The sequence below is a fragment of the Oppia nitens genome, unplaced genomic scaffold, assembly GCF_028296485.1.
Source record: "Oppia nitens isolate AA-2021 unplaced genomic scaffold, nextdenovo-longstitch-racon4-pilon3 scaffold27_pilon_pilon_pilon, whole genome shotgun sequence".
NCBI lineage: Eukaryota > Metazoa > Arthropoda > Arachnida > Sarcoptiformes > Oppiidae > Oppia > Oppia nitens.
Genome location: NW_026533207.1, coordinates 1,171,954 through 1,199,949, shown reverse-complemented (window position 1 = coordinate 1,199,949; position 27,996 = coordinate 1,171,954). Strand labels below are relative to the sequence as shown.

Sequence of the window (27,996 nt, the reverse complement as noted above, 5' to 3'; positions counted from 1 at the left end):
TTTTTCAGATTGTGTTGAATTATATACTAAACATAGGTTACAATATTCAATTATGGGTATAATATAAGTTTTATATGCTTTTAAAAAAGTATTACCACTAGCTTTTTTACAAATATTTTTTAAAATTGCAAATTTTTTAATACATTTGTTATATATATAGTTTACGTGAATGTTAAAATTAAAATTTATATCATAAAATATACCTACATTTTTGTTATTATCTATATTTTTAATTTTAGTAGAATTTATAAAGTAATCATTTATTTCAGTAGATTTAGTTGAAATTCGCATAAATTCACATTTACTGATATTTAATTGTAACTGATTTATAATACAAAAATTTGAAATGCAATTTAAATCAGATTGTAACTTATGACAGTCATTATTATTATTAATTATTTTGATTAATGTAATATCATCCGCATATTTAAAAATATAACTATTTAAATTTTGTATAATATCTGAAATGTATAGATTAAATAAAACACTTGATGTAACTCCACCCTGTATTACACCAGATTGTACACTAAATAGATCTGATTTATGATTATTATATTTAACATATTGGTATCTATCTTTAAAAATATCACATAAAATATTATAAAATTTACCATGTATATTATAACTTTTAAGTTTTTTCATTAAAATGTCATGAGATACAGTATTGAAAGCATTAGAAAAATCTAAAAATATAATATCTATACCAACAATATTGTTATTAAAAGCATTACAAATTACTTGTTGCATATCTATATGAAAATTTTTTAGACCTATTTTGGTTCTATAAGCATATTGACAATTGGGTAAAATATTATTAAATTCAATATACGGTATTAATTTTTGATTAATAATATTTTCAAAAATCCTAAATAAATTTGATTGAACCCCAATAGCTCTGTAAGAGTTAAATAATTGCTTATTTTTATTACTTTTTATTATAGGTGTAATTTCAATTATTTTTAATTTTTGCGGAAAATGCTGATGAAATAAAATTTTGTTAAATAAAAAATAAATTAATTTTGAAGTACCATTTAAACAGTTTTTTAGTACAATATTATCAATAAATGTTAATCCTTGTGATGAATTATAATTATATTTTTGAAAACTTTTTATTACATCATTCATAGATAAATCAAATTCAAATAAATTATTATTTAAATTTGTGACAATATTCTGAAAATTATTATTAGTGTTATTATTATATGATTTTATGAATTCATTCTTAAAATTTTCTACTATTAACTGATTATCAGTTATTGTCTCGTTTTTATCATTAATAAAACATTTATTAGTTTCATCACTAGAAATACATTTAACATATTTATAAAATTTATTAAAATTATTTGACTTAGTTATCAATGATTTAAATTTATTATTTTCATATTTATTAATTTCGTATCCTATTAGTTTAGTTAAAAATGATATTTTTCATTAAAATTGTTTTCATTAAAATTGTGCTTTAGTATATTTTTGCGTTTATTAATTAATTCAATAATAGATTTATTATAAAATTTATTTGTATTTACTTTAATAACTATTTTACTAAAAGTTTTATCATATAGATCTTTATACTTATTTACTATTTTTTCATATATACTATTGATATCATTATCATTTTTAGTTAAATCAAACCAATTAATTTGATATAATTTATTATTGAAATCTAATAATGACTCTTTGCTAAAATTAGTTTTTATAATACTATTATTAGACTTTTTATTATACTGTATATTTATTTCACTTAAAACACCTAAATGATCGCAATTTCCATTTAAATTAGGTATTGTTTTAACATATGTTATTAAATTTTTATTATTTGTAAAATAAACATCTAATAGATTTTTTGGATTATGTGATGGATAAGTTGGTGTGTTTACTAATTGTGTAAAATTATAATATGAAAAATTTTCAATTAAATCATTTTTAATAGTGTTATTGTTGTAAATATTTATGTTTAAATCTCCACAAAAAATGATTAAGTAATACGATAATAAATCTATATTTTTACTTATATATATAGTAAATAGTTTTTAAAATCAATTGTAATATTTGAAGGTCTATAAAGTGTGAAAAATAATAACTTTTTATCATTAATAATAATTTCAATAAATATATTTTCAAATTCTGTATTGACTTTTATTTCTTTTGATTTAAATATTGTTTTTACGGCAATTAAAACACCGCCACCTCTGCTGTCCCTATCTTTTCTATAAATTATAAAGTTATTATTAATTACACATTTGTTAGGTATGCTATCATTTAGCCAACTTTCATTAAGTATTAATATATCACAATTAGTTTCAATTAATTTGGCATTTAATTCATTTAATTTGTTTGCAACACTTCTAGTGTTAGCATAAAATAAAATTATTTTTCTTACTATCGTTGATATAGAGGTTGACTTATGTACTGTAGAGGTTAATTGATTATTAATTAATATTAAATATTTGGATATATATTGTAAAAATTTTCAAATAATAAATATTTAAATTTCAGTTATGATTTGAATGCATTTGAATTTGCATTTGAATGCTTATAAAAAAATTTATAACATATGATATTATAATTTATAAAATATGATATATATAAATACAGTTTTGCAAATCCTATTACTATTTAGTAAAAACTATTACCAAAATATTTTAATCTCTTAATCAACAAAAATGAAATAAAATATTAAGTGTAAACCAAAAAACAAAAATAAAATAAACTAATTACTTATATTTTTGATAACATAGATTAATAATGAAAATATTATTATATTTAATATATATATATATATATATATATATATATATTAATACACTAATTAATTTTTAAATAATAACTTTATTTATACATGCTTGTTTAATAATGTAGAAAATAATATATATATAAATATATGTATATTAAGTAGGGTTTATAATGATACCCAAGGGATGGAAGTTCCCCCCCCCCCGGTAATAAAATCCCTCTAATTTTTTCTAACTATTAGAAGGTAAAAATATAATTTATATTATTACAATAAATAATACCAAAACTTAAATATTTTTTTAATAAAATTTTATTCAAATATTTAAATACAAAATTTTAAATCAAGATATTTTAGTCATACAAATACAACAACAAAAAATAGAGTTTAAAATAACATTTATTTTTCAGACAATATAATAAAAATGTGTTTGATTAGCGGTTTTGATAGGAAATAGATTTCAATGGGAATTCCTAGAAAATATAGGGAACTTTTGATAGATTAGATGACGGAAAAGGAAGATTACAAACCCTATTAATAAGCAATTAATGAAAAGTTTTGAAAACATATATATAAAAAATATCAATATTATCATATCAATAAAATGTGATATTAGGACTAAATTACTTGAATCAATAAAACCCAAATCATACCAATGGCTAACATATTCATCGATATTATTATCAAAATTATGATTAATATATTTTCCACATTTAAACAATACTTTTCTTTTGGTTGACTGACTATAATAGTCAATATAAATGTGTTTGACTTTAGTGTCAATCAGTAAATGCTTTCTAATAAGAGATTTATTTGACTTAAGTTTATATGGATCGCATCGGAGATAGACATCCATCAGATGTGATAACTGTCCGATAGATTTGATTGACTCATCAGTGATGTCCACTTTATCGCAGTATATATACTGTAGTCGCGGAAGATTGCGGTGAATATTACGGAAAAATTGGTCGCCGATTATATAACGCCTACTATGTAAGCAAAGTGTCAAATGTGTCAATCCGTGCAATTGGTTTAGCGAATCGCTGGTCAGTAAAAAATCGGTAAATTTTTCGGTCCAATAATTTACTGATAATCGTCTCAATTGTGTGGATGACATGTGGTCATCGATTGCGGTAAATATGCGCTCAATTATCAACTTATTTGTCTCTTTTGATGAATAGTCTAATGCCTTTAGTTGCCTACAGTTTTGGCCAATTGTCGCAAATAAATCGCAGGTAAAATCGGTACTAAAATCTCCCACAAATTCAATCTTCAATTGTCTTAATTGTTTCATCAGCTCTAAACCGGTTATCAATGATCGGTAATTATTTTCGTTATAAATAAACGAATAATTATAAACATTTAATGATATCAATTGTTGACCATAAATATCGGCAAATATAGTAAACAATTTGACGGTAGAGTCGTCCAGTTTTAGTGACATTGATTTCAATGATTTCGGCAAAATATAATACTTATTGGCTGTGAATATGTCAGACAATTGTATACTATTGAAATCATATGTAGTGATGTCCAGTGTCTTCAAGTTTGGTAAACAATCCAAACATTTATAAAACAATTGATTAGTCGTTTGCAACTTTACGCTAAACTTAAACGTCAGTAACTGTTGGCCAAATTTTTCAAAAAATCGGTCAAATTGGTGGCCAGTAGTTAACCGTTCGACAATAATTTTAAGTTTAAGATATATGTGTCTCAATCGGGAACAGTATGTTATTATTATTTCGAACAACTTATCCGAAAAATAGATATAACTTATAGTTATTGTTGTAATGTTTGGACACTTTTTGGCCAACAATTCAAACAAATCGATAGTTTGTTTGTATTTCAAACATGAGTCCAAAGATAACCGCTTTAATAATTTGTCATCAAATACCAGATGTGTTTCCGTATTGAATATCAATGCCAACCACTGTTTGGACACCGACTGTAATCTTAGTTTGTCTTCAATCGGCAGATAAGTCAGCAATAGTTCCGCTAAATCATCGCCGAAACGATTAAACGAGTTGTTTGCTGCCATTTGTCTTCTGTTTGATCTTTTAGTTTGATGTCTTCAATAAATTTTATGCTATTTTTAAAAAATAATTTTTTAAACAAAAACTACTAAATCATAAAACAGTCATAAAATTATAGTTTGCCTGTTGTTATTAGTTGCTTAGCTCAGGGATATAATGCTAATGCACTTGACATATATGATATACAGTGGTTTGGACTTTAAATGGATTGACCCATAAATAGGTGATCAAGTATTTAAAAACTAATAATAATAAATATAAAGTAAATTAAATACTTTATACTAAATATCTATCTGTATTTTATATGATCTGTATATACAATAAATTTTTTTATATCTATTTAGATATAAATTATAAACTATTTAGTTTATTGTTTAATCACTGTTAATAATATTATAACTATGATTGACTGTATCATCATTTATCACTATCATAATAATAATAATAATTTTGATTAATTAAATTAATTAATTAATTTCAGATGATTATACCGTCCCTTATTTTAAAAACGTAATTAATGACCTAGTTAAAAAACAAATAAAATATTATAATAAACAAATTATAAATAACTAATTTTTTATAAAATATTTATTATTAAATATATATATAATATATACATTATATATATTATATATATTTATTTAAGTTAATCAACTATGAGTAATTAAAAAAAATGTACTAGTGTATTTGAGCTAGATTAAATTAAATATTAATAAACCATAAGCTACGATAGTGCATTTTAATTTAATCAAAAAATAATAATAAAATCATTTAAATAATATCCATTGTATTAGGTATACATTTAATTTTATTTATTTATTATTGAACATTTTTTTTAATCGTTAATATATTTTTTCTACATTTTTTTAATTATTTTATTTGAAAAAAAACATTTGAAAAATTTAAATGAATGTTTACCTAATTTATTACAAATATATTTTTGTTATATGATTTTGAACTGAGTATTTAAGTATTGTTAATACATATATGTTTGTCGTCATATATAAAATAATGTCTAAATAAATAAAAAAAAACATTTTTTAGTTAATAAAAATTATCCAGTTTACTAAAATTTAAATAATACTTTTTTTAAATATTAATTTTAGAGTATATTAAGATATTAAAAAAATTATTTATATTTTTAAAAATAAATAACATTACATTAGTTAAATAACTAACACAATAATAATTTACTATTTGTAAAAATATTGAGTTCTATTTAAATTAATATAATATATTATTATCAAAACAAAAAAAAATATATTTAACTAAAGTAAAAAAATAAAATTAGTATTTTTATTAAAAAAAACTTTAAATTCTCATAAATGTTACTTTACTTTATTATTATTATTTTTTTAAAAATACTGTATAAATAACAATATTATATCAATTATTATAAAAGTTTGAAATAAAAATTAATTGATTAAATTAAATCTAATTATACAACTCATAAACTCATTGATACTTAAATTATATCTATTGTTTCTAACAGTATTATTATTATTAAAATAACTGTCAGTAAAATATTTACCAAATTTAAACAATTGTTGTTTATCTGATAATTGTATTATATCTAATAAATTTCTGTATTTAATAAAAACGTGTCTAACTTTAGTACCAATGAGTAAATGCTGTCTAATAAACGATTCAGTTGTCAACAGTTTGTCGTCTAAATCGTAGCGCAAGTCGACATCCCTGAGCTGTGCCAACTGTCCCAACGCGATGATTGTTTTCGTAGTTATGGCCACATTATGGTAACATTTAATTAACTGTAGTCGCGGTAGATTCAGGTGAATATCGTGGAAAAACTGGTCACCAATTTGATACAGATTTTGAAACCCAAGTTTCAAATGTGTCAATCGGTTGAATCGTTTTAACGAACCGCTGGTCAGTCCCGATAAATCCGAGTAATCTGTAGTCGAGTAATCGGCCGTACAATTCACTGATAATCGTCTCAATTGTGCGGACATGTGGTCAGTGATTGTGTCAAACATGCGCTCAATTGTCAACGTTGTCGACATATTTGATGAATAATTTAATGACTTTAGTTGACAACAGTTGCGGCCAATTGTCTCAAATAAATTGCCGGTAAAATCAATGAGAAAATCTTTTAGCAAAATAATTGTCAATTGTCTTAATTGTTTCATTTGAATAAAACCATTGATCAATGATTGATAAATATAATCATTTTCAGCAAAACAACAATTAGTTAAACTCATTGATAACAATTGTTGGCCATAATTGTCGGCAAATTTGACAAACAATTGGACCGAAATACTGTTGTCCACTGTTAGTGCTATTGATTGCAATGATTTTGGCAGAGAATAGCATTTATTGGCAGTTAATATATTAGACAATAGGATAGTATTATTATTATCAAAATATTTGACATTCAATGTCTTCAAGTTTGGAAAACAATTCAAACATTTATAATACAATTGTTTAATATTATAATACATTTCATTGTTTCCCTCAAACTTGACTGTCAGTAACTGTTGGCCAAATCGGCGGCCAAAACGATCCAATAGACGGCCAGTCTTTTGATAATCAATTTTATTCGTTGACTTTACATATATATGTGTCAATTGGTTAGTGTATGTCATCAATAAATCAAACAATTTATACCAATTACTGATATTACTTATGGTAACTGCGGTAATGTTCGGACACTTTGAGACAATGAGTTTAAACAACTTTATTGACTGATAATAGTCACGCATTGAATCCAAAGACATTGTTACTAATAGATTGTCATCAAATACGAGATCAGTTTGTGTATTGAATATCACTGACAACCACTGTTTGGACACCGATTGTAGTCTTAGTTTGTCATCGATTGGCAGATATTGAAGCAATAGTTCCGTCAAATCATCGCCGAAACGATTAAACGAGTCCTTCATTGTTGTTGTTGTTGTGGTCACTGTCTTCAGTAAACAACTTTACGTTTGATATCTTCGAAAAAAATATTGTAAACTATTTTTTTGTTTGTTTTAATCAATAATTCAATAGAAATCCAATTAATTATTATAATATAAATGTTTTTACAAAAGTTTTAATTAGGATTAAAATTAAATAGATTTGAAAATATTTATATTTATAGAAAACAAATTGTTATCAATTTATATGTAAAATCACAATTGACCATGCTCATTTGCATTCACATAATCCACTTTATAATATTAATATATCATAGCATAACAATAAATTAAATGCATAAAATAACTTGAAATATTTTTAGTGGATTAAAAAAATAAGCAGATTATCCATTTGCAAAAACATTGTATTAACCACTAAATCATATGACTTGAAAAATTATAATATTTAAAAAAAATATTATTTAAAAGATATTTATTATTAGATTATTTATAACATTTTGTTATAATTGTTTCTATTATTATAATAATAATAATTTCAGACAAACTAACAGTTATTTAATGTCTTATATTAGTTATTTACTGTAAGTTATTTAAGTTAAGTTAAAAATATACTGTACAAGTAATTGTTATTATATTTAATAATAAAATTAATAAATGTATATTATTTTGATATTAATATTGAAACAAAATAAATATAATATAATGTGTTTATAACATAAATAATATGAAAACAGGTTTTTTGGATTAAAAATTAATGTTAATTGTGATATCCGTTTCAATAGACAGGTGTTTGTGCTTTGAATGTGTGATTAAAAAATATAAACACATTATATGTGCGATGAAAGTGATCGACATTTCACTGAAAAAGACATTCAAACAAAAACACATTTTGAAAATGAATTTAAATAAATTAATTCAATTGAAATCAATGGCAAATAGTTTACAACAAATTAGTTATAAATTAAGTGTAATATGTGAACAAAATAATTTTAATGTAAATATTACAACAAATAATTATAATTTATTAAAAGTTATTGATTACGACTACAGTAACAATACACGGATGGATAACAACAAGCGATTCAAATGTTTTTGGCCTAAATGTCGGTATAATTATAAAAATGAATATAAGTTAAACAGACATCAATTGAGCCATTCATCTGACAAACAATTCAAATGTGATTTCAATGATTGTAATAAAACATTTTTCAGTAAAAGTGGTTTAAAATTACATAAAAATGACAAACATTTAAATATAAGCCATGTTTGCGATGTCATTGATTGCAATAAAAGATTTACAATGAAACGCAATCTAATTAGACATAAATCTAGAGTTCATTATAATGAGCCGCCATTTGTTTGTTATTATATTAATTGTAACAAAAATTTCTCGAATAAAATGCTTTTGAAGAAACATTTATTGGTACATCTAAATGACAAACCGTTTAAATGTGATGTCGAGTATTGCGATAAAACATTTTCAACAAAAACATATTTATTTAAACACAAATTAAAACATTTACGTAAAACTAGATTTATGTGTTCAGTGAACGAGTGTTTGAAAAGTTTTACAACAAATCATTGTTTACGACAACACATATCAAGAGATCATTCAATTGAACCCGAATTCAAGTGTGATTACAATAATTGTAATAAATGTTTTACTAAATTAAATAATATTAATCAACATAAACGTATTGTGCATTTAAAAAATAAAAAGACATTTAAATGCTGTAACAAACAATAATGTGATGTTAGGATTGTAACAAATGTTTGTTATCTAAACTGTGTTTGAATTAACATAAAATTATATTTCATTATTTCTATATATTAATACAATTGTTATTTAAACAGAGATTATTACTGTAAAGTACTTATGTATTGTCTTTTTTGTTGTTTAGAAAATAAAAAACATTATATTTATTAATTAATAGTTTAATAATTTTTTAGTTGATTTAATTTATGTCATAATTTTGTATGATTTTTGTATACCTATTTATATATCTTTAATTTAATATACCTTTTTTAAAAAACTATAAATAATAAATAGTATATTTTAAGACATTGACATTTCAATCAATTTTAATAATATCTATATAATAATTTATTTAAAATTAAAACCCGTTAATACAAATTGTATACAATAAATGATACAAAAACCTATAAAATAGTACAAAAACAATCATTAAACACATTGTTATCATCACTATGGCTATCAAAATCATTATTATAATTATCATCCAAATTACAGTTAATATATTTTCCATATTTAAACAATACTTTTCTATTAATTGGATAAAAATAATTTCAGACAAACTAACAGTTATTTAATGTCTTATATTAGTTATTTACTGTAAGTTATTTAAGTTAAGTTAAAAATATACTGTACAAGTAATTGTTATTATATTTAATAATAAAATTAATAAATGTATATTATTTTGATATTAATATTGAAACAAAATAAATATAATATAATGTGTTTATAACATAAATAATATGAAAACAGGTTTTTTGGATTAAAAATTAATGTTAATTGTGATATCCGTTTCAATAGACAGGTGTTTGTGCTTTGAATGTGTGATTAAAAAAATATAAACACATTATATGTGCGATGAAAGTGATCGACATTTCACTGAAAAAGACATTCAAACAAAAACACATTTTGAAAATGAATTTAAATAAATTAATTCAATTGAAATCAATGGCAAATAGTTTACAACAAATTAGTTATAAATTAAGTGTAATATGTGAACAAAATAATTTTAATGTAAATATTACAACAAATAATTATAATTTATTAAAAGTTATTGATTACGACTACAGTAACAATACACGGATGGATAACAACAAGCGATTCAAATGTTTTTGGCCTAAATGTCGGTATAATTATAAAAATGAATATAAGTTAAACAGACATCAATTGAGCCATTCATCTGACAAACAATTCAAATGTGATTTCAATGATTGTAATAAAACATTTTTCAGTAAAAGTGGTTTAAAATTACATAAAAATGACAAACATTTAAATATAAGCCATGTTTGCGATGTCATTGATTGCAATAAAAGATTTACAATGAAACGCAATCTAATTAGACATAAATCTAGAGTTCATTATAATGAGCCGCCATTTGTTTGTTATTATATTAATTGTAACAAAAATTTCTCGAATAAAATGCTTTTGAAGAAACATTTATTGGTACATCTAAATGACAAACCGTTTAAATGTGATGTCGAGTATTGCGATAAAACATTTTCAACAAAAACATATTTATTTAAACACAAATTAAAACATTTACGTAAAACTAGATTTATGTGTTCAGTGAACGAGTGTTTGAAAAGTTTTACAACAAATCATTGTTTACGACAACACATATCAAGAGATCATTCAATTGAACCCGAATTCAAGTGTGATTACAATAATTGTAATAAATGTTTTACTAAATTAAATAATATTAATCAACATAAACGTATTGTGCATTTAAAAAAATAAAAAGACATTTAAATGCTGTAACAAACAATAATGTGATGTTAGGATTGTAACAAATGTTTGTTATCTAAACTGTGTTTGAATTAACATAAAATTATATTTCATTATTTCTATATATTAATACAATTGTTATTTAAACAGAGATTATTACTGTAAAGTACTTATGTATTGTCTTTTTTGTTGTTTAGAAAATAAAAAACATTATATTTATTAATTAATAGTTTAATAATTTTTTAGTTGATTTAATTTATGTCATAATTTTGTATGATTTTTGTATACCTATTTATATATCTTTAATTTAATATACCTTTTTTAAAAAACTATAAATAATAAATAGTATATTTTAAGACATTGACATTTCAATCAATTTTAATAATATCTATATAATAATTTATTTAAAATTAAAACCCGTTAATACAAATTGTATACAATAAATGATACAAAAACCTATAAAATAGTACAAAAACAATCATTAAACACATTGTTATCATCACTATGGCTATCAAAATCATTATTATAATTATCATCCAAATTACAGTTAATATATTTTCCATATTTAAACAATACTTTTCTATTAATTGGATAAAAATAATTTCAGACAAACTAACAGTTATTTAATGTCTTATATTAGTTATTTACTGTAAGTTATTTAAGTTAAGTTAAAAATATACTGTACAAGTAATTGTTATTATATTTAATAATAAAATTAATAAATGTATATTATTTTGATATTAATATTGAAACAAAATAAATATAATATAATGTGTTTATAACATAAATAATATGAAAACAGGTTTTTTGGATTAAAAATTAATGTTAATTGTGATATCCGTTTCAATAGACAGGTGTTTGTGCTTTGAATGTGTGATTAAAAAAATATAAACACATTATATGTGCGATGAAAGTGATCGACATTTCACTGAAAAAGACATTCAAACAAAAACACATTTTGAAAATGAATTTAAATAAATTAATTCAATTGAAATCAATGGCAAATAGTTTACAACAAATTAGTTATAAATTAAGTGTAATATGTGAACAAAATAATTTTAATGTAAATATTACAACAAATAATTATAATTTATTAAAAGTTATTGATTACGACTACAGTAACAATACACGGATGGATAACAACAAGCGATTCAAATGTTTTTGGCCTAAATGTCGGTATAATTATAAAAATGAATATAAGTTAAACAGACATCAATTGAGCCATTCATCTGACAAACAATTCAAATGTGATTTCAATGATTGTAATAAAACATTTTTCAGTAAAAGTGGTTTAAAATTACATAAAAATGACAAACATTTAAATATAAGCCATGTTTGCGATGTCATTGATTGCAATAAAAGATTTACAATGAAACGCAATCTAATTAGACATAAATCTAGAGTTCATTATAATGAGCCGCCATTTGTTTGTTATTATATTAATTGTAACAAAAATTTCTCGAATAAAATGCTTTTGAAGAAACATTTATTGGTACATCTAAATGACAAACCGTTTAAATGTGATGTCGAGTATTGCGATAAAACATTTTCAACAAAAACATATTTATTTAAACACAAATTAAAACATTTACGTAAAACTAGATTTATGTGTTCAGTGAACGAGTGTTTGAAAAGTTTTACAACAAATCATTGTTTACGACAACACATATCAATAGATCATTCAATTGAACCCGAATTCAAGTGTGATTACAATAATTGTAATAAACGTTTTACTAAATTGAATAATATTAATCGACATAAACTTATTGTGCATTTAAAAAATAAAAAGACATTTAAATGCTGTAACAAACAATAATGTGATGTTAGGATTGTAACAAATGTTTGTTATCTAAACTGTGTTTGAATTATCATAAAATTATATTTCATTATTTCTATATATTAATACAATTGTTATTTAAACAGAGATTATTACTGTAAAGTACTTATGTATTGTCTTTTTTGTTGTTTAGAAAATAAAAAACATTATATTTATTAATTAATAGTTTAATAATTTTTTAGTTGATTTAATTTATGTCATAATTTTGTATGATTTTTGTATACCTATTTATATATCTTTAATTTAATATACCTTTTTTTTTAAAAAACTATAAATAATAAATAGTATATTTTAAGACATTGACCTTTCAATAATATCTATATAATAATTTATTTAAAATTAAAACCCGTTAATACAAATTGTATACAATAAATGATACAAAAACCTATAAAATAGTACAAAAACAATCATTAAACACATTGTTATCATCACTATGGCTATCAAAATCATTATTATAATTATCATCCAAATTACAGTTAATATATTTTCCATATTTAAACAATACTTTTCTATTAATTGGATAAAAATAATCGTCAATATAAATATGTTTGACTTTAGTGTCAATCAGTAAATGCTTTTTAATAAGAGATTTACTTGACTTAAGTTTATATGGATCGCATCGCAGATAGACATCCATCAGATGTGCTAACTGTCCAATAGATTTGATTGACTGGCCAGTGATGTCCAGACTGTCACAGTATATATACTGGAGTCGCGGAAGATTGTGGTGAATGTCTTTGAAAAACTGGTCACCTATTATACGAAAATGTAAGCAAAGTGTCAAATGTGTCAAACGGTTCAATCGGTTTAGCAAACCGCTGGTCAGTAAAAAATCGGTCAAATTTTCGCCACATTTGGTCCAACAATTTAATGATAATCGTCTCAATTGTGTGGACATGTGGTCATTGATTGTGTCAAACATGCGCTGAATTGTCAACTTATTTGTCTGGTTTAGTGAATAGTCTAATGTCTTTAGTTGGCCACAGTTGCGGCCAATTGTCGTAAATAAATCGCCGGTAAAATCGGTACTAAAACTTTTTAATAAAACAATTTTCAATTGTCTTAATTGTTTCATAAGCGCTAAACCGGTTATCAATGAGCAGTAATTATTTTCATTATTTATAAATAAATAATTATAGATATTTAATGATTTCAATTGTTGGCCATAAATGTCGGCAAATACAGTAAATAATTTGACCGTCCTTTCATCCAGTTCTAGTGAAATTGATTTCAATGATTTCGGCAAAATATAATACTTATTGGCTGTGAATATATCAGACAATTGAATACAATTAAAGTCATTTCTAGTGATGTCCAGTGTCTTCAAGTTTGGTAAACAATTCAAACATTTATAAAACAATTGTTTAGTACTTTGAAAATATTGACAATAGTTGCCGTCAAACTTGAATGTTATCAACTGTTGGCCAAATAGGGCACAAAATCGGTCAAATTGGTGGCCACTAGTTATCCATTCAACAGTAATTATAAGTTTAAGATATATGTGTCTCAATCGGGAACAGTTTGTTATTATTATTTTTAACAATTTTTTCGAAAAATGTATATCACTTATAATAATTGTTGTAATGTTTTGGCAATTTTTAGCAATCAATTCAAACAAACCGATAGTTTGTTTGTATTTCAAAAATGAGTCCAAAGATAACCTCTTTAATAGTTTGTCATCAAATACGAGATCAGTTTGTGTATTGAATATCAATGACAACCACTGTTTGGACACCGATTGTAGTCTTAGTTTGTCATCGATTGGCAGATATTGAAGCAATAGTTCCGTCAAATCATCGCCGAAACGATTAAACGAGTCCTTCATTGTTGTTGTTGTTGTGGTCACTGTCTTCAGTAAACAACTTTACGTTTGATATCTTCGAAAAAAATATTGTAAACTTTTTTTTTTGTTTTAATCAATAATTCAATAGAAATCCAATTAATCTGTATTATAATATAAATGTGTTTTGAAAATATTTATATTTATATAAAAAATTTTGTTATCAATTTATATGTAAAATCACAATTGACCATGCTCATTTGCTTTCACATAATCAACTTTATAATATAGTATATATAATAGCATAACAATAAATTAAATCCAAAAATAACTTTAAATATTTTAGTGGATTAAAAATTTAAGCTGATTATCCATTTGCAAAAACATTGTATTAATCACTAAATCATATGACTTGAAAAATTATGATATTTAAAAAAATATATTATTTATAAGATATTTATTATTAGATTATTAATAACATTTTGTTATAATATTTTGTTTTTATTATTATAATAATAATAATAATTTCAGACAAACTAACAGTTATTTAATGTCTTATATTAGTTATTTACTGTAAGTTATTTAAGTTAAGTTAAAAATATACTGTACAAGTAATTGTTATTATATTTAATAATAAAATTAATAAATGTATATTATTTTGATATTATATTGAAACAAAATAAATATAATGTGTTTCTAACATAAATAATATGAAAACAGGTTTTTTGGATTAAAAATCAAAGTTAATTGTGATATCCGTTTCAATAGACAGGTGTATGTGCTTTGAATGTATGATATAAAAGGTAAACACATTAAGTATATGTGCGATGAAAGTGATCGACATTTCAAACAATTATTGTGTGAAGACATTCAAACAAACAACACATTTGAATCATGAATTTAAATCAATTAATTCAATTGAAATTAACGGCAAATAGTTTGCATGAAATTAATGATAAATTTCGTCTATTATGTGAGCAATTAAATTGTGAATTAAATATTATTACAGCAAATAATTATAATTTATTAAAAGTTATTGATTACGACTACAGCAACAATACATGTATGGATAACAACAAGCGATTCAAATGTTTTTGGCCTAAATGTCGGTATAGCTATAGAAATGAATGTAAGTTAAACAGACATCAATTAAGCCATTCATCTGACAAACAATTCAAATGTGATTTCAATGATTGCAATCAAACATTTTTTAGTGAAAATGGTTTAAAATTACATAAAAATGGCAAACATTTAAATATATGCTATGTTTGCGATGTCATTGATTGCAAAAAAAGATTTATAACAAAACGTAACCTAATTAGACATAAATCAAGAGTACATTATAATGAGCCGCCATTTGTTTGTTATTATATTAATTGTAACAAAAATTTCTCGAATAAAATGCTTTTGAAGACACATTTATTGGTACATCTAAATGACAAACCGTTTAAATGTGATGTCGAGTATTGCGATCAAACATTTTCAACAAAAAGATATTTATTTAAACACGAATTAAAACATTTACGTAAAAATCGATTTATCTGTTCAGTGAACGAGTGTTTAAAAAGTTTTACAACAAATCATTGTTTACGACAACACATATCAATAGATCATTCAATTGAACCTAAATTCATGTGTGATTACAATAATTGTAATAAACGTTTTACTAAATTGAATAATATTAATCAACATAAACGTATTGTGCATTTAAAAAAATAAAAAGACATTTAAATGTGATGTCTGTTGGCTGTAACAGACACTTATAAAATAATAATACATATAAATAATTGCATCTAATTATTTAAATGTGATGATAAAGATTGTAACAAATTATAATAAAATCAGATTTCATTATTTTTATACTGCATATTAATACAGTTGTTATTTAAACAGAGATTATTACTGTAAAGTACTTATGTATTGTATTGTATTGTATTGTATATATTTTTGTTTAGAAAATAAAAACATTAAATTTATTAATTAATAGTTTAATAATTCTTTAGTTGATTTAATTTATGTCATAATTTTGTATGATTTTTGTATACCTATTTTAGTTTTTTTTAAACTATATAAATAATAAATATTTTTAAGACATTGACCTTTCAATCAATTTCAATAATATCTATTTAATAATTTATTTAATATTTAAAATTATTAACTGTTAATACAAATTGTATAATAAATGATACTCTCTAATGATAAAGTTTTTATTATTATTATTATCAATAATATTGTATGAATTTCAATGAAATATATTACTGTACATTATTTAATATATCAAATTTTTATCAAATTATAAAATATATTATTATCAATGAGTGTATTATACTGTAAAAATAAATAATGAAATAAATGTATTTTGATACAACTAGGGTATCTAAATCTGTAATTAATTTTATTTATATATCTAGTAATATTGTATATAATATAATACGGTAAAAGTACAGGTATTTATTTTATTATATCCTATTTATATAATGTTTTTTAAAAAACACAATAACACACTTATTTAATATAAGATATTATTATGTTTTTAACATTGGATTTTACATTTGTTTTAATAGTTTAAACATTTTTATTAATATTAAATATAGTGTATGATTAATGATGACATTTATGATGATATTTATCTGGAAAATTAAAAAAAATATCATAATAATTAGTTTACAGTACAGTATTTTATTTACATTAAAACTAGTCATTTATAAAAAAATATCTTTTTATTAAATTGATTTAATTTAAAATTAAAAAAAATAAAATTTAAGTATTAGTTGTTTTGTGTTTTTGAACGTAAATATAAATTTCATATTTATGTGATTATTAGAAATATTTTAAAATATATGATAATTGACGAGACAGTGATGTTTGCGAAACAATCGTTTTTATCGGTTATATTAAAACCCGGTTTTCATTACTCTAGTCTAGTGTTTAGTGATTTCATATGAATTAGAAATTATTGCGTCAATTGTTTACACAAAAACAGTACTTATTGTGAAAACATATGTTTTGTTTATTAAATATTAAATTGTTTTTTTTTATAGTTATTGTTATTAATATTAATATTATTAATAGTAACAGTAATTATTTTACAATAAATATTTACTACAAATAAACAATTACAATAAATATATTTAATATTTGATTAATTAATATATTTTAAATTTATTTATTTAAAATAAATATTGTGTTTTGTTTTTTGTTTGGTTTGTATTTATTGTCATATATTTTGTACACAATTATAGCCTAAATATAAGTCTATTTTTAGTAATTAATTAATATATTGTTAATTAAATAATATTTTATTTAATATCTAATTAATTATAGCATATTTATACTATAATTAAATTATAATTTAGATTTAAATTGATTGTGAAGATCACTGAAGACAATGACCACAACAACAGCAATGAATGACTCGTTTGATCGCTTCGGCGATGATTTGTGTCAACTATTGCTTCAATATCTGCCAATCGATGACAGACTTATACTGCAATCGGTGTCCAAACAGTGGCTGACATTGATATTCAATACACAAACACATCTCGTATTTAATGAAAAACTATTGAAAAGATTGTCTTTGGATTCAATGCGTGACTATTATAAGACACTAGAATTTTTCCAATTGATTGTCCGGAAGTGTCCAAACATTACCGCAGTTACCATAAGTAAAGTCTATTTGTTGGACCGTTTTCTTGACTTATTGATGATATACTGTCACCGATTGCGACACTTAAGTGTTAGACTTGATTACGACGGCCACTGGTCGATCATCGACCGTACGTTTGAACGGTTTTTTCGGCAATTTGGCCAACAATTGCTAACATTCAAGTTTAACGGCTATAATATTGCTATCAATAAACAATTGTTTTACGAAGTGGTCGACGGTATGCCTAACCTGAAGACAGTGGACATCACTTATAAAAACAACAAAAGCACTGTTCAATTGAATGACATAATCATCGGTAATATGTGCTATGATTTGCCGAAATCGTTGCAATCATTGAACATAAAACTGGACGAGTCGTCGATATCGTTGTTTGAAAAGTTTGCCTATATTTTTGGCAAACAATTGACATCATTGAAGATAATGTTGGACCAGTCGACCGATGAGGACAATGACTACGACAATGACGCCGATAACTACGACAATAACGCCAATGACTACAACAATAACGCCGATGACGACGATGACGACGACAACAATGAAGGGCCCAATTGGAACAAATGGAATCTGAAGACATTATCGACTGGTTTTGAACAAATGTCTCGATTAAGACAACTCAGGTTTTATTTGCCGTTTGATTTTGACATCAATTTTATCGGTGATTTATTTTCGACAATTGGCCGCAACTGTCGACAACTTAAATCGTTAATCTATAAGTCAGATATAATAACTCTATTGACAATTCAACGCATGTTTATAACAATTAATAAACATATGTCAAAACAATTGAGACGATTATCAGTAAAATGTTTGAATTATATCAAAGTGGACACGGATTTAGTACTGACCAGTAGTTTATTAAACCGATTGAAGGGATTAACACATTTAACACTTAAGTTAAAATCTTGGGATATAATTGGTAATCAGTTTTTCAATGATATTCACCTAAATCTTCCGCGACTACAGTATATAAACTGTGACAAAGTGTCCATCACTGAGGAGTCGATTGCCTCTATCAGACAGTTGGTTCATCTGATGGATACCTATATTCCTCACATGCGATACAAAAAATAAAAAATTTAAGACAAAACAAATCAATATATTTGAACAACATTTACGTTATGGTAGTTTAACACTGGATTTAGAAAAAAACATTAATAATTATATCGTAAGTAATCAATAATTTCGTAATCAAATTGTTTGATTAATTGATTGATGACATACTCTAAACCCATTATAACACATATGTCAACAATTATGATAATTATCAGTGAATTGTATGAATTATATCGATGTCCTCCTAATGGATGTCTTAATCTTCGATGCGATCGAAACAAACTGACGACAAGTGAATCATTTATTTCCAATCATTTACTGATCGGTACTAAAGTTAAACACTTTTATATTGAATCCAATAATTTATTTTTAAAAAGTGGAAAATATTTGAATAAATAACTGATAATAATATTGATAATGAAAATGTAATAATAATTGATTAATTAATTAATAATATATATAGTATATTGTTTAATATATATATTTAGTATATCCGTATTTAAGTATTATCGATAATAATTATTATTATTTTGTTTATCAATTTATATTTAATTAAAAAAATTTTATATTAATAGTAATTATAAATTAAAGTATGATAAAATATATTTATTGATTGCTAGGTTAATTTATTTGAAATTATATATACTGTTTATATAATTTTAATACAATAATTGTTAATAAATTTTTTCTATATAATACAATTCAAGAATTTCTATTTAAAATATTTTTTTTTTGAATAAATATATTAACTTTTGAATCACTTTAGTAGTCATTAAATGTTATATTTTTATATATCAAGTGTTAATAATTAGTTATAATAAGTATCTGTAGTTTATATTGAATTTTTGACTAAAAAATAAATAAAAATGTATTGGTATTAAAAACTTATTGATGACATCAAAAAAAATTAGTAAAGTTTACTGAAAACTAATGACCACAACAACAGCAATGACATCAGCAAAGAAAGACTCGTTTGATCGCTTCGGCGATGATTTGTGTCAACTATTGCTTCAATATCTGCCAATCGATGACAGACTAAGACTGGAATCGGTGTCCAAACAGTGGTTGGCATTGATATTCAATACACAAACTGATCTCGTATTTGATCGCAAACTATTGAAAACAATGTCTTTGAATTCATGGCATTACTATTATCAGTCAATTAAGTTGTTTGAAGTGATTGTCTCAAAGTGTCCGAACATTACCGCAGTTACCATAAGTGATGGGTAAGAGTTTGATCTCTTTTTTTTGTTTGATTAAAATGATTTTCATTATAAAATATTTTTCATATATTATAGTTCAAGACTACCCGGTTGTGTCCATGCGATAAATAGTTTCATGAATTTATTAATAATAAACTGTCACCGATTAAGACACATATCTATTAAACATGATTACTACTGTCAGTGGTCGGTCATCGACCGTACGTTTGAACGATTTTTTCGGAGATTCGGCCGACAATTGTTGACATTCAAGTTTGAAGGCACTAATCATGAATTTAATAAACAATTGTTTTACGAAGTGGTCGACGGTATGCCTAACTTGAAAACCCTGGATATCACTTATGATAGCTATGAAAGTACTGTCCAATTAAATGACATCTTAATCGATAATATGTGTGATTTGTTGCCGGAATCGTTGCAATCATTGAACATAAAACTGGCCGAATCGTCGATGACGTTGTTTGCAAAGTTTGCCTATATTTATGGCAAACAATTGACATCATTGAAGATAATGTTGGACCAGTCGACCGATGAGGACAATGACTACGACAATAACGCCGATAACTACGATAACTACGACAATAACGCCAATGACTACAACAATAACGCCGATGAAGACGATGACGATGACTACGATGAAGGGCCCAATTGGAACAAATGGGATCTGAAGACATTGTTGACTGGTTTTGAACAAATTCCGCGATTAAGACAACTCAGCTTTGATTTGCCATTTGATTTTGACATCAATTTTATCGGCGATTTATTTTCGACAATTGGACGCAACTGTCGACAACTTAAATCGTTAGACTATAAGTCAGATATAATAAATCTATTGACAATTGAACGCATGTTTATAACAATTAATAAACATATGTCAAAACAATTGAGACGATTATCAGTAAAATGTTGGAATTATATCAAAGTGGACACGGATTTAGTACTGACCAGTAGTTTATTAAAACGATTGACAGGATTAACACATTTGACACTTGAGTTAAAATCTTGTGATATAATCGATAATCAGTTTTTCAATGATATTCACCTAAATCTTCCGCGACTACAGTCTATACATTGTAACGATGTGGCCATCAATGATGAGTCGATCATAACTATGGGACAGTTGGCTAACCTGACGGATGTTTATATCCGATGCAATCGAAACAAATTTTTGACGACAAGTAAATCAATAATTTCCCGACATTTACTGATCGGTACTAAAGTTAAACACTTATATATTGAATATATGGGTTTATATTTTATAACTAAAGTATATAAAAGTGGAAAATATTTGAATAAATAAATACTGATTAATAATATAATTTATTATTCATATTAATGACATTTATTTGATTTTTTATAAGTCATTTATTTAGATAAATTGCATTTAAATTTAAAATATTTGAAAAGAAAAGTACAGTTATGATTGAATAAATATTTATTTATTTATTTTGATTTATTATTTTTTATCAAATTATAAAATATATTTATTATCTATGGGTAATAGTAATAAATTAATGAAATAAATGTTATCACATTTATCATAAAATAATATTATACAATAAATAAATAATAATAATTATTTAATATAAAATAAACATATGAAACAATTTTTTTTTTAATTTATACATTCAATATATTAATCACATATATATTGCTAAATATATATATAATAAATAACTATTATTTAATTATTAATTAATCAATTAGTAATTTTTAGTTAATTAAATTATGTCATAACTAAGAGATTTTTGTTTTGTTTTTTTTTAAATTAAGAAATAATAATTTTTATCATATTATAAGAAATTTAAATTATATAATATATATATTTTTTGTATTTTTAATTAGGATATATTCCCTTAAGAGCTTAAAAGTTTTATTTTTTTAAAAAAAATAGCCCATATAGCTTAATATGTATAATTAATTTTTTTTACCATGTTCAAATAAACTTATAAATATTTTGATTACTCATTTTCATAAATATTAATTTAAAACACATACTCAATGCATTTGAAAAAATGTGTCATATTAAAATTAAACATGCTATAGTTCAATAGATAAAAATAAAAAGGTTAACTTTAGCTTGTTCAATTTTAATATGACACAGTTTTACAAATGCAGTTTGAGTGTGTGTTTTAGATTAATATTTATGAAAATGAGTAAGGCGTGGTTCACATATTACGTTCGCACTTTTTAAGAAATCTATACCCCTTCCCTCCCCTATGTTCGCAATTGTTCGCATGTAGTCATTTAAAAAAATTACGTTCGCTTATCCCTAACCGCTACTTCCCCCCCCCCACCACACGAAATAAGATATTATCTAAATGCGAACGTTCTTAAAGTCTCTACCCCTCCCTCCCCCTCGTTCGCAAAAGTTCGCTTTGGCTAACCCCCCCTCCCCTCAAGTGCGAACGTAATATGTGAACTACGCCTAATCAAAGTATTAATAAGTTTATTTGAACATGGTAAAAAATTTAATTATACATATTAAGCTTTTAAGCCCATTAAGGGAATATATATAGGATATAAAATACTGTATTGATTGATAGCATTAATATGATTTCTACATTAGATATAGAAATTATTGTTTATTTAAAAACCGAACCGAAAACTAGATTTTTGTTTTAATTATTTAGTCTTTAATTATTATTTTTAAAGTCAACAAAAAAATTAGTACAACTAAAATTAAAATTATATTCAATACTAGATTTTTATGTTTATTGAAAAATTTGTTATACACTGTATAATACAAAAATAATTATCAGATTATTGTATTAGAAATTGTTTTTATTTTGTGAACAATCAATTAATTAATTAAATACTTATTGATTGAATATATTATTTGTTTGTTGAATACAACTATTTTATTTGATATTATTATTATTATTATAACAATTGATGAGTAAATCAAATGTAAGTATTATTGAATGTTATTGTCATTTGAATACAATAACTATTTATGATTTCACATATAATTTGTGTTTAATATCATATGTTTGTTAAAACACTGTATAATAAAAATAATTATCAAATTTTATAACAATTTTTGTTGAGACCAACAAACAAACAAAAAAGTTAAGATCATTGAAGACAATGACCACAACAACAACAATGACAGCAAATAAGGACTCGTTTGATCGCTTCGGCGATGATTTGGCGGAACTATTGCTAAAATATCTCCCGATTAAAGACAGACTGAGACTACAATCGGTGTCCAAACAGTGGTCGGCATTGATATTCAATACACAAACGGATCTCATATTTGATTGGAAACTATTACATAAAATGTCTTTGGATTCAAGGCGTGACTATTATCAGACAATTAAATTGTTTAAACTAATTGTCTCGAAATGTCCGAACATTACCGCAGTTACCATAAGTGAGAGGTAAGTATTTTGATTTATTATTTTTTAATTAATGAAAATCATTTTTCGTATATATATATATATATCAGGGTTAAGCAAGAGGGTAGGGTAGGGTGAGGCCAAAATACCCCCTAAGATCCATTTTTGGGATTTAATCTCCCAGACTTTTTGACCAAATTGTAAAAATTACAACACTCCCTAAAAATTTCTTTGATTTTTTTTAAATTTAACTATTTTCATGGGAATTTATACGGGAATATTCGAGAATTTTGTAATTTGACCCCACACTAGACCCCTCCCCTAAAATCCATAATCTTTCTTAACCCTGATATATATATATATATATAGTTCATGGTATGCTCCAAAACATCCCGATACTGACGATATGATGAAACGTATTATCGATATATTGATCGAAAACTGTCACCGATTGCGACACTTTACCATTAAATTAGATTATGACGGTCTCTGGTCGGTCATAGACAGTACGTTTGAACGATTTTTCAGACAATTTGGCCGACAATTGTTGACATTCAAGTTTGAAGGCTATAATCATGAATTTAATAAACAATTGTTTAACAAAGTGGACGACAGTATGCCTAACCTGAAGACATTGGATATCATAACTTATGATAACTTTGATGGTCAGGAATGTATTGTCAAATTAAATGATATATTCATTGATAATAAAATGTGTTATTCGTTACCAAAATCGTTGAAATCATTGAACATAAAACTGAATGAGTCGTCGATGTCTTTGTTCGTTAAATTTGCCGAAATTTTTGGCAAACAATTGACATCATTGAAGATAACGTTTGAACAATTAATGGTTGATGAAGACTACTATGACTATTATTATCCCAATTGGAACAAATGGGATCTGAAACCATTATCGGCTGGTTTTGAACAAATGCCGCGATTAAGACAACTCAAGTTTTATTTGCCGATTGAATTTGACACCAAATTTACTGGCGATTTATTTTCGATAATTGGCCGCAAATGTCGACAACTTAAATCATTATACTATGAGTCATATATATTAACTACAGTAACAATTTATCGCATGTTTACCTCAATCAACAAACATATGTCTAAACAATTGAGACTATTATCACTAAAATTTTCAAAATATTATTATTATGAAAAAGAAACCGATTTAGTTTTGACCAGCGATTTGTTTAATCGATTGACGGGATTAATACATTTGAAACTTGAATTATATAATTATAAATTAATTGGTGACCAGTTTTTTCATGATATTCATCTCAATATTCCGCGACTACAGTCTATACATTGTAACGGTTTGTCCATTACTGATGAATCGATCCAATCTATTGGACAGTTGGCACACCTCATGGATGTCTATCTTCGATGCGATCGAAACAAACTGACAACAAGTGAATCATTTATTTCCCGACATTTACTGATCGGTACTAAAGTTAAACACATTTATATTGAATGCAATAAAATATATATAAGTATATAAAAGTGGAAACTATTTGAATTAATACTAATAATAATATAATTTATTATTTATAATGACATTCATAATGAATTTAATTAATAAAAGTCATTTATTTAAGAAATTGAATTTAAATTTAAAACATTTGAAAATAAAAGTATTTCAATCATAACTAATTGTAATTGATATTAATTATATATTATTAAATAAATATAAATTTACTCTTAATCAATTAATTAATCGATTAGTAATTTTTGTTTTGTTTTTTTTAATAAATCATTTATTTAATAAATTGCATTTAAATTTAAAACATTTGAAAATAAAAGCATTTCAATCATATCTAATATATATTAATAAAATAATTTATTTAATAAAATATTACTTTAAATAAAACAATTTTTAAAAATTGTCAACATTAATTTTCTCTAAAACTAATTTAATATATTAATTAAATTTTACTAAATAAATATAAATTTACTATTATATACAGTAATTACTATATAATTAGTAATTAATCGATTCGTAAATTTTTTTAGTTAATTATTAATAATTCGTCAATTAATAAACTTTTTTGAAAATAATTTATAAGAAATTTATTTTGCAATTATTTGGATATTTTAATTATAATATAAATATAGATTTCATTAGTATTATTAATAATATTATTATGTTTTAAAATGAAATCTACATTAAACATAAAAATCATGGTTTACTGTACTTAACAAAACCGAACCTAAACTAGATTTTTGTTAAAATTTATTTAGTTTTTTAATTATTATTTTTAAAATCCTCAAAATTAAGTCATAACAAAAAATATATAAAATACTAGATTATTGATGTTTTAAAAAATGATAAAAATTAAAATTATAAAATTTTTATTAATAAAAAAAATCTATTAGATATTTATCTTTAAAATAAATATAGTATAAACTGAAATATATGGTAAAGTTTTCACATCTATTAATGTATGTTTAATATCATATGTTTGTTAATATATCATACATTGTATAATAAAAATTAATTAATTATCAGATTATTGTATTATAATTTTTTTTGTGCAATTAATTAGTTAATTAATTAAATACTTATCTAATATCATATATTGATTGAATATATTGTTTGATTTTGAATACAATTATTATTATTATTATTATAACAAGTGATTAGTAAATCAAATGTAAGTATTATTGAATGTTATTGTCATTTGAATGCAGTGTTTGATTGTTTCACACAATTTACTAATGAATTTGATTTATGTTTTGTTTTATCAATAGATTTGATTGAATTGATTGACGAGTTTTGTTCAGACAAAACAAAAATATAAAATAAAGTTAAGATCATTGAAGACAATAATGACAGCGAAGAAGGACTCGTTTGATCGCTTCGGCGATGATTTGTGTCAACTATTGCTTCAATATCTGCCAATCGATGACAGACTAAGACTGGAATCGGTGTCCAAACAGTGGTCGACATTGATATTCAATACACAAACACATCTCGTATTTGATGACAAACTATTGGAAACATTATATTTGTTTTCAAATCGTTATAATTATCGGACAATTAAGTGGTTTCAAGTGATTGTCTCGAAATGTCCGAACATTACCGCAGTTATCATAAGTGATTTGTAAGGGTTTTCATCTAATTTTTTATTAATAAAAATCATTTTTAATAATTAAATATTTGTTGTATATATATATATATATATAGTTCATACTATGGTTCAACATTTCCACTTCCCGTTGCTGTCAATAGGATGAACCGTTTTATCGATTTATTGGTGAAAAACTGTCACCGATTGCGACACTTCACCATTAATTTTGATTACGACGTCCTCTGGTCAGTCATCGACAGTACGTTTGAACGATTTTTCAGACAATTTGGCCGACAATTGTTGACATTCAAGTTTGAAGGCTATAATCGTAAATACAATAAACAATTGTTTAACAAAATGGTGGACAGTATGCCTAACCTGAAGACATTGGATATCACAACTTATGATAACTTTGAAGGTTATAAAAATATTGTACAATTAAATGATATATTCAGTGATAATAATATGTTTAATTCGTTACCGAAATCGTTGCAATCATTGAACATAAAACTGGATAAGTTATCGATGCCTTTATTCGCTAAATTTGCCGAAATTTTCGGCAAACAATTGACATCATTGACGCTAAAGTTTGAACAATTGATGAATGATAATGACTTCTATAACTCTGATTATCACTATTGGATCAAATGGGATCTGAAACAATTATCGGTCGGTTTTGAACAAATGCCGCGATTAAAACAACTCAAGTTTGATTTGCCGATTGAATTTGACACCAATTTTATGGCCGATTTATTTTCGACAATTGGCCGCAACTGTCGACAACTTAAATCATTATACTATGACTTATCTATAAAAACTACAGTAACAATTTATTGCATGTTTACCGCAATCAACAAACATATGTCGAAACAATTGAGACGATTATCATTAAAATATTTA

The 27,996-nt window shown here is 24.0% G+C and overlaps 2 protein-coding genes across 2 annotated transcripts; both read left to right on the top strand.

Annotated features, from left to right (window-relative positions):
* The first annotated feature begins 20,370 nt into the window (after positions 1-20,370).
* On the top strand, positions 20,371-22,546 carry LOC128954407 (uncharacterized). The gene is made up of 3 exons (XM_054299986.1): positions 20,371-20,681; positions 20,754-21,889; positions 22,524-22,546. Exons 1-3 carry the CDS (start codon positions 20,386-20,388, stop codon positions 22,544-22,546), a joined length of 1,455 nt encoding a protein of 484 aa, XP_054155961.1. The 5' UTR covers positions 20,371-20,385.
* A 1,219-nt stretch (positions 22,547-23,765) lies between these two features.
* LOC128954406 (uncharacterized) lies at positions 23,766-26,826 on the top strand. Its single transcript, XM_054299985.1, has 3 exons — positions 23,766-24,061; positions 24,389-25,470; positions 26,777-26,826. Exons 1-3 carry the CDS (start codon positions 23,769-23,771, stop codon positions 26,824-26,826), a joined length of 1,425 nt encoding a protein of 474 aa, XP_054155960.1. The 5' UTR covers positions 23,766-23,768.
* The last annotated feature ends 1,170 nt before the right edge of the window (positions 26,827-27,996 follow it).

Excerpts from the sequence above, each read along its gene's own strand:
- LOC128954407 (XM_054299986.1), top strand. The coding sequence starts at position 20,386 with ATGACCACAACAACAGCAATGACATCAGCAAAGAAAGACTCGTTTGAT. Across the intron at positions 20,682-20,753 it reads GCAGTTACCATAAGTGATGG|TTCAAGACTACCCGGTTGTG; the intron begins GTAAGAGTTTGA and ends CATATATTATAG. Across the intron at positions 21,890-22,523 it reads TTCCCGACATTTACTGATCG|GATATATTCCCTTAAGAGCT; the intron begins GTACTAAAGTTA and ends ATTTTTAATTAG.
- LOC128954406 (XM_054299985.1), top strand. The coding sequence starts at position 23,769 with ATGACCACAACAACAACAATGACAGCAAATAAGGACTCGTTTGATCGC. Across the intron at positions 24,062-24,388 it reads GCAGTTACCATAAGTGAGAG|TTCATGGTATGCTCCAAAAC; the intron begins GTAAGTATTTTG and ends ATATATATATAG. Across the intron at positions 25,471-26,776 it reads TTCCCGACATTTACTGATCG|ATTTGATTGAATTGATTGAC; the intron begins GTACTAAAGTTA and ends TTTTATCAATAG.